This window comes from Ambystoma mexicanum, chromosome 9 (genome assembly GCF_040938575.1).
Source record: "Ambystoma mexicanum isolate Mex_15411 chromosome 9, UKY_AmexF1_1, whole genome shotgun sequence".
Taxonomy (NCBI): Eukaryota; Metazoa; Chordata; class Amphibia; order Caudata; family Ambystomatidae; genus Ambystoma; species Ambystoma mexicanum.
The window spans coordinates 708,706,076-708,714,078 of record NC_090931.1 but is presented as its reverse complement, the minus strand read 5'-3'; the positions used below and the strand labels follow the sequence as shown (position 1 = coordinate 708,714,078).

The 8,003-nt window shown below is 43.2% G+C and overlaps 1 protein-coding gene across 1 annotated transcript; it reads left to right on the top strand.

Moving 5' to 3' along the window:
- Positions 1-1,423: 1,423 nt before the first annotated feature.
- LOC138487390 (gamma-crystallin 1-like) lies at positions 1,424-7,016 on the top strand. The gene is made up of 3 exons (XM_069613960.1): positions 1,424-1,466; positions 4,110-4,384; positions 6,741-7,016. Exons 1-3 carry the CDS (start codon positions 1,424-1,426, stop codon positions 7,014-7,016), a joined length of 594 nt encoding a protein of 197 aa, XP_069470061.1.
- Positions 7,017-8,003: the final 987 nt, after the last annotated feature.

The window sequence follows — 8,003 nt, the reverse complement described above, 5'->3', positions numbered from 1 at the left end:
GTGTTCAGGACAGTATCACCCGCAACAGGCGGGATGGAAACCCATCCCAAGAAAGTGACCAGGGGACCAAGGGGTTTTGAGACTACTGTTGGTAGTGGACCTAGCGGTGAACCTGTCGAGCACATATTCAAATTAGACAACGAAAGCTGTACATTTGTCGATCCGTTTGTGCCTCCTCCTGGTGGTTCTGACATAGGACGGTGTCCCCACTTTCTTCACCTTGTACAGAACCTCTCGTATTCGCAGGGGCAGCTACCTCTAGATCCTTGAGCTCTTCTTCCCAAGGTTTCATAAGTCTTTTCTGCGATGTTAAGGTGACTGTGAAAGACCTAGTCTTAGTTTTTAGGTTTCTATTAAGGAACTGACTCCATGTCTTCAAGATCGCCCTTGTTTGTGTTCTCAGCAATAATCTGGTTAAGGATGTTCTACTTGTGAAATTATTTGCACAGTTCCTTTTGTTATGCTTCAGTAGTGGTTCTTTTTTTGACTTCTTGACTTGTTGAGCTTTTTTCTCACTCTTTTTCTTTCCTCTGTAGACTTCCCATTGGTGTTCAGAGCTGCCCTCCTCTATCGACCCAGTCGATTCACAGTAAATTGGGGACGTCCTCCCCAAGTCCAGATGTTGTTCCTCCAATTGAGGTTGGATCACTTCTAGAACATCTTTGCAAAGGGTCTGTGATAATGCAGCCAAGTGTCTCACATCATTTTTACACTTGCCTCTTAGGGGCTGGTTTGAAGAGCCAGTTGGAGGTTCTTTGTCCCGTTGAAAGTTCGAAATTACCAGATTGTCTGTCCATGGAGTGGACTCCACTAGTACTTCTTCCCCCATCTGGGATTTGTCACCTGGTTCTGTTTCCAGTTGGCAGTCCACCAACGCAGTATGGGTATCTGAGGATTGATGATAAGCTGTATCCTTGTCTAAATTCACAGAGTCGTCCTCAATTTCCATCAACCCAGCAACTGGCTCCGTCTGAGTCACCTTATTGCCAGTTTTGTAGCTTTTCCCTAACAAAATAGTTTCTCGAGTCGTGTGCGACCGATTCTGTTTTTGAGCCAAAGTACTCATAGAGGAGGACAACACCAGAATTTGAGCAAGGCTCATGTGATCGTCAACTGCAATGTCACACTTGCACTTGATTGTCTTCTGAACTTTTGCTCCTCCATTAGGGGATCAAGGATGCTGCAGAATATGTTTGTAATCTCTTCTCGGTTTTTGTCCAGTTTTCCCTGTACTGCTGTGACAAACCCCTCCAGAAACAATTTTTTAGAATATGTAATGACAATGAGTGTTGATTGATCCTTGAGTTGATCATTTATTGATTCATAAAGCTTAGTGAGGGGAGCCATAGTGACCGTCGGTGCCCCCATCAAGATAGGGTTTAATCCCATACCATGTAAGTCATTGTTAGAGCACTTGGAGGTAATGGCGATCTCAGATGTAATTGAAGGAGCGGTAGCGAAAGAGGGTAAGTCAGTCTTTCGTCAATTCTGACTGCTGCACTCTTCCCGATTCCGATCCTGAGTCATCTCAGCTTTTTCCTCTTGTGGGACTGACTGCGGAATCTGCTTTTGGGACTCACTACTAACCAAAGCACAAGACTTTCTCAGTATTTGTTACTGTGCTGCTGATCTGAATAGCTCCACTCGTCGGACGGACGTGATCTCATCCAGTAAAGAAGAGCAAGTCGTCGATCATCTCCTATATTTTTTTCCCTTCCTTTTCCTCTGTTGTAGCTGTCATAAATGTTGTAGGTGTTGCAAGTATTTTCACAGAGGGAGCAGGGGCAGTGTGAACGCTGGGTGTAGTCTGAGCTTGTTCCAGCAGTGTTCAGTTCTCCAAGAGTATTACGTCATCCACGTTGACTATGCGATTTGTTTCAGCCTGTGGATTCGCCTATTCCCTGCCCGCCTGGGGTCTGTATTGAAAGTTGTATTTGGAAAGTCATGCCCCCTGTGGCTTCCAATGAGAGGTACTTTTGGGAAACTTTATGCTTGCTGGTTGTGGTTGAGCCGCGCCAGTCTTTCGCTTCACATTTGTCCGCTTAGTTGTAGTCAGCGTAGGAGTGTTATTGCTCTGTTTGCAAACAAACAGGCTTTGTTTCCTTTTGGAGTCTTCGGCATTACTGGCCCCTCCCCCGTCAAGTCTGATGATCAGGTAGTCCCGCACTGGTCAGCCCCCCCTGTCTCAAGTTGCTCGTCGGCTTACTAGCCTCTAGGGTTTTCAATTGCACAGGACGGGGGACATCCAGACTGCCCTTTTTTCAGTGTCCTCCAGATGCAGTCACTATGAGGCTGATCATAAAGTGAGCTGGTGGTAAACAGACACCTCTCTTTTCATCTGCAGTAGGGGGTGTCAATGCTCCCAGATGTATCTCCCTACCCCCTCTGTGGGGTCTCTATGTCCCCCTCCCTGTTATTGTGGACAGACTGTTCCATCGAGTAGTGCTATTCAAGTAGTCAGTAGTCAGAGGTCTTTGAACTGTAGTGATCAACAGTCACTTCTACAACTGAGTCTATGACTGACTCCTAACGCCAATTACACTGCTCATGCTTATTAGCCTCACGTCCCAACCACAATGACAAAGGACAAAAGTAGCATAGACAACACAGTGAAGCAACTCGCAAGGTGTTGTAGAAGGAAAAACAAATTGGTGGTATATTTCTGCTTTGGATCGTGGTTTAAGTTAAGGCTGTTAAAACACTGTCCCAGCCAAACACTCGTGCAAGCAGGCAAGCATGCAGAAATGCACGCTATATGCCATGTACTCATAAACTGGTGCTCGAAAAGGAAAGGCTGCTACCCATGATAGAACACTGCCGCCGTTCCACCAGCCTGCCAATTGACTGCCAATTTAGTTTTTTTCTGGGTTTGTGCTTCCACAGGCAGCGCAGTAGGTGACACACGCTGAGAACCTCCACTGGTTACCTGGCCAGCTGCTCCTACCCGGACATCAGCTCGTGCATTCACCAAATCAGAGGAAAGCACCTTGAGGTGTGTCAAGCCGCAGCTCGCTCAGTAAGCACAACGCACAGCGTAGAGGCCGCCTCTGACATACTCCAACTCTGCAGTAATTTACACAGACCACCTTGGGATAATTTTGCTAAAAGTGCTATTTTCATGGAGGGCTTCACCAACATTTGCCCTTATGTGCTGTTGGTACCGATCCATGCAATTTTTGACATTCCCAAAACTGAGTGCAAAAGCTATGTGTAAAAACAGGTGCAAATCGTCTTTACTCCTTGCATTTACACTCGTTCAAGAAAATACGATTTTCACATTTATAATATATTCCTATGGAATCTGCCTGCTTTTAGCAGGTGCTAAAAACAGTCAGAATGCACCCACTGGAATTCCTTTTAGGCCTACATGAAAATCTTTTGGTGGTGTAAAAGCATGTGCATGGAAATGTGATAAATACTTTTCATGTCTCCGCTCCACTTCCAAATGGTTGTAAAACACACGCGGCAAAAATGTCTAACACCGTGGTTTTCACAAGTTACTTTTGAAATATCGACTCTAAAAATGATCCTCTTTGGAGTTGATTTTAAAATAAGCAGTTGCATCAATGAAAGGCGTAAAAGCCTTGCATAATACTTGTACGCCTTCCATTGATGGCACGACTCATTTTCATTTATTTGCATGGCGGAGAGAAGGAGTGGAACGCAACTTGAGTTTCTGCCGTCTCCCATCCATACATTTTTATTCAAGCGCACATGCTGGGGATCCTTGTGGAGCCCATAAAGAGGAAAGACTTAGTAGGGATCCATTGTAACATCTGACTGGCATGCTTGCATGTTCTAATTGTAAATACACTTGTTTCAGTAATTTAAAGGAGCCAAAAGCAGAATTTTCTTTCTGGGCTGTTTCTATTGCACTTTTGAAAATACCAAATAAGTAATATATTATGCATGCTTTCCTTCTATCAGAAGAAATATGTCTCAAGTTGGCTCAGTAGGTGGTGAGGCTGGTTCAGACACCAGGGCAAATTGCTGTTTTGCTTCATTCTGCAGCTGCTAATAAGAGTTACACATTGTTTGGAAATTGTTTTCCAATTAATTAATCTACTTTCCATCAAAATCCCCAAAACAATGCTAGTTACAATTGCTAGTGCCTAACCTCTATCATCTTTGCTCTAAACAGATAATTTTCTACGAGGACAAAAACTACCAGGGCCGCTCCTATGAGTGCAGCTCAGAGTGTCCCGATCTCACCTCTTTCTTCAGCCGCTGCAACTCCATATGCGTGGAAAGTGGCAACTGGATTCTCTACGAACACCCTGATTTCAGGGGACATCAGTATTACCTGAGACGGGGGGAGTACCCAGACTTTCAGCAGTGGATGGGCTACAATGATTCCATCAGGTCTTGCCGCTTAACACCACAAGTAAGTATTGGTTATTTAATCGTAGTTCTAAATTACACCCAAAGAATTCCACAAGTGCACTCAGTAAGCAGCCAATCAAGAACAGGATGGGTCAGAGAGCTTGAGGATCCGAGTGAAGTGGCACATTGAAAACCACAATAGTATTCTGACTTAAAGGACTGTTCATCGTGTTGTCTAATTCTTGGTTGTATAGTAGATGCTACCGACGTGCACAATAGGGGGAATCAAAAACTAAATCAATTATTAATACAAATAACTATCAAGTAATTTTGTGTGATGTCCATATAATCTTAGCCTATTTCCAGAAGCAAATCTCTCCTGTTGTCCAGACACTCAGTCATGAACTGTTGTGACAATTGTTCGTTGCTGTCTGGTTAAACATATGCATCTAGTGAAAATTAGATATTCTCTGTAATGCGATAAAGGACACCTGAAGGTCTGTCGGAGGGGGAACTGTAAATACAATGCAAGTTGTCTATTGCTTCACTTGTGGAGTACCGTGACTTTGTCTCTTGAAAAAATACTATATTTGCCATGTTCAGCTGTCTTTCTTCACCTTCCAGCTGACACAATGCCAACTGCAAACCTGAAAACCTAGCCAGGCTAAACCCCATGATTAGAGGGTGTCATGATTAGTAGGAGGGGGTGGAAATTGAACAAGCTAAACAAAATTGTCAAATTTTGCTCCAGATTTCTCTTCCGCTGTTTGACAGGAAGAAAAGCCATTTTGCATAAAAAAATGCACACACTTGAATCCGAAAATTTCCGATTTCTTGTGGCCAAACGTACTTCGGCCAAAAGATTGCTGAAAAATAATCAAATTTCGCAAATTGCCATAGGAAAGTGCACATTTGTATCATTTCCGTGAAATTGATTCACGAAAACTGAAAATGTCTGTGAAACTGATTCATGAAACTGAAAATGTCCCCCACCCCATATAATTGCAATGGCCTTGCAATGCTTATGATAGTAAAGGCTGTTCAAATAGATTTGAGGCACCCAACACATTTGATAAGGTTCAGGAGATGGGCTGCATTTAGATTACTTTAAAATAAAGGGAAATATGACCATAACATTCCTACGGAAATGGCAGCGCTTGTTTATAATCGAAGCCCACGGGCATTTTTGGGTTTGCTCTTTTATGGGATTGCCTCATTGTGATATTATGAGCATGAGTTACCTAACTAGATATCCCATAAAGTAATGAGGCGAAGGGCCTCATTAGAGAATGGCTTGTAAGTTGGCTGTAAATTCACCACATTTACTGTTACTGCCACTCGGTTAAGTGGCATTACTACAGGACTGCAAGTGTTGGTATGACAGTGTAACGCCCCATTTTTGGAGTGTATAGGACTACAAGGGGATTTTTGGTGGATTTACTGTGAGCTGTAATACCTTGCAGTAAATCTGCAGATTTATGGACGTTAAGTGGAGGATTCACCTCCAACATTGTGTGCCGGTGAAGCCATCACATTATCCTCTATTTCGGAATTTGGCAGTGCAGTAAAAATGGTGGTTCACTGCCACCCAAAAAGTGTTGGTAATCAAGTTAGTGACACCTTTTTACTGCACAATTGAACTTGTTTGGGGGCCCAACATGTCTTACTGATCTCAGACAAATCATTATTTAGTGCCTCAATGATATATGTAGAGCGAGGTTGTGTACACACAATAATTTCAGGCTCATTCTTGTGAGGCCAATGAATCTAGGGAAATACCCTGATTAATTGTACATCCCTGCGGTTGAGTATCTTAGCCCAGATTCTGATCAGTCTCTACACACAACACAGCTGGATCAATGAGTTACTAGCATGCAGGCAGTGCACGGCACAGGAACGTACTGCTGCATTTCACCACTGTGATGTATAAGGCTAGGATTATTCAACCGGGGATGGATGGCCAAGGCAGGGATCTGGAATGGTGGTTTCATGCCAAACATGTCAGACATCATTGCTTCATTCATTTCAATGGAATGCATATGCAGGAAAATTGGGCGCATTCTGCCGAAGAAAATGCTATTATGCGGCGATCAAAATGGGCATATCTGGCAGGGTAAAGAGTGCATACATAGTGGTGGATCTCTGTACTGGAGCTCCAGAGCAGGGTTTCTTTGCAGTGTCCCACTCTGTGCAGGAACCAATCCATGTAGCCCCATTGATATAGCATAGGTGTGATAGCTTATTCTAACACTTTTACCCTGCAACTGCACCATTTAGTACCACAGTGTGTGTGCTGCTGATATTCTATGTGTGTCCCATACACTAGGTACCACCTAATGTTTCTTTTATTGTACAATGGAATTTTGAAGGGACTTAATGTGAGCCCCTCTTTTCTCCTTGCCTCTTTTTCATCATAGCACCGTGGATCCTACAGGATAAGGATTTATGAGCGAGAGAACTTTGGTGGCCAGATGATGGATTTCTCAGAAGATTGCCCGCATGTTTATGAGCATTTCCGATACAATGACATCCACTCCTGCAATGTGCAGGATGGGCACTGGATCTTCTATGAGGAGCCCAACTACAGAGGGTGTCAGTACTATCTGAGACCCGGTGAATACAGGAGATACAGCGACTGGGGAGCCATGAGTCCTAGAGTCGGATCATTCAGACGAGTCAGAGACCATTACTAAAATATTCATCATGCTAGTACTTGACAATATGTATAACAAAATAAAATAGTGCATAATGTAATTTTTTTCTAATGTGTATCTGTTTGCTGATTTATGTAAACGTTGGATAAGTGGTAAAGAGCAAACCAGCTGGGCTACTAAAAACACACAACAATGAAAACATTTTGTTCACTTTGTTTCACAGATGGTGAGTACCACCACTACATTGAATACACAGATTAAAGTGGACAGCGGACTAAACTAATATCCATTTATAGGGAATTGAACAGCAAATTGCATTTTCTATTGATTTTATTAATTCCTACTAGAAAGGCAAGAAGTTAACATTCTCACAGGTCTGAAAATAAATGTAGGACTAGACAGTAGATTTGAAAAGGTATTGAGTTCTGTTATCAAAATGTAAAAAGTGTAACAAGGCCTGAACTTGGTGGCAGCCTAACGCCAACAGGAGTAAGCGCAGGCTTGCTAAACCTGCAAATCCGGAAGTAAAGGAGATGGATGGAATCACTATGTTTCGTTCCACAACAAATCACTGTGGTCTAAACAAATGATATGGAGATCGCTGGACAACTCATCGACCTCAAGGTCCACATGGAACATCAAGACCCTCTTGCCCCTCCTGTTCCTCATGAGCACTCAAAAAAGTGTGCCTTGCAAATTTGCCCTGTAGAACTCGAGGCTTCCGATTATCCACAGTTATTGGAACAGATATTCTCAAACAGTTTGACGAACACGCGAGGGAGGGAATTCTAAGGAGGCAAGTATTAGGTACCATGAATTTAATGTCACCCATTTTCCACTCCTCTGAATAAATAATTATCCAGAAAGTCTTCCAATGAGCACCTGGACATGTGCGAGTTAAGGTTCCGGCGTCAAAGCTACATTTATCATAGAAACCCCTCACCTGCATGGTTCAAAGGAGTACAGGAAGTTAGCAAATCCTTTGTGCAAATTCCCTTGCAACAATCCAAGAGGCAACAAACAAAA

Bases quoted from the DNA above. Each gene is read 5' to 3' on its own strand.
- LOC138487390 (XM_069613960.1), top strand. From the start codon at position 1,424: ATGGCGATCTCAGATGTAATTGAAGGAGCGGTAGCGAAAGAGG. The intron at 1,467-4,109 runs GTAAGTCAGTCT...TACAATTGCTAG, and splicing joins AGGAGCGGTAGCGAAAGAGG to TGCCTAACCTCTATCATCTT. The intron at 4,385-6,740 runs GTAAGTATTGGT...TTTTCATCATAG, and splicing joins CTTGCCGCTTAACACCACAA to CACCGTGGATCCTACAGGAT.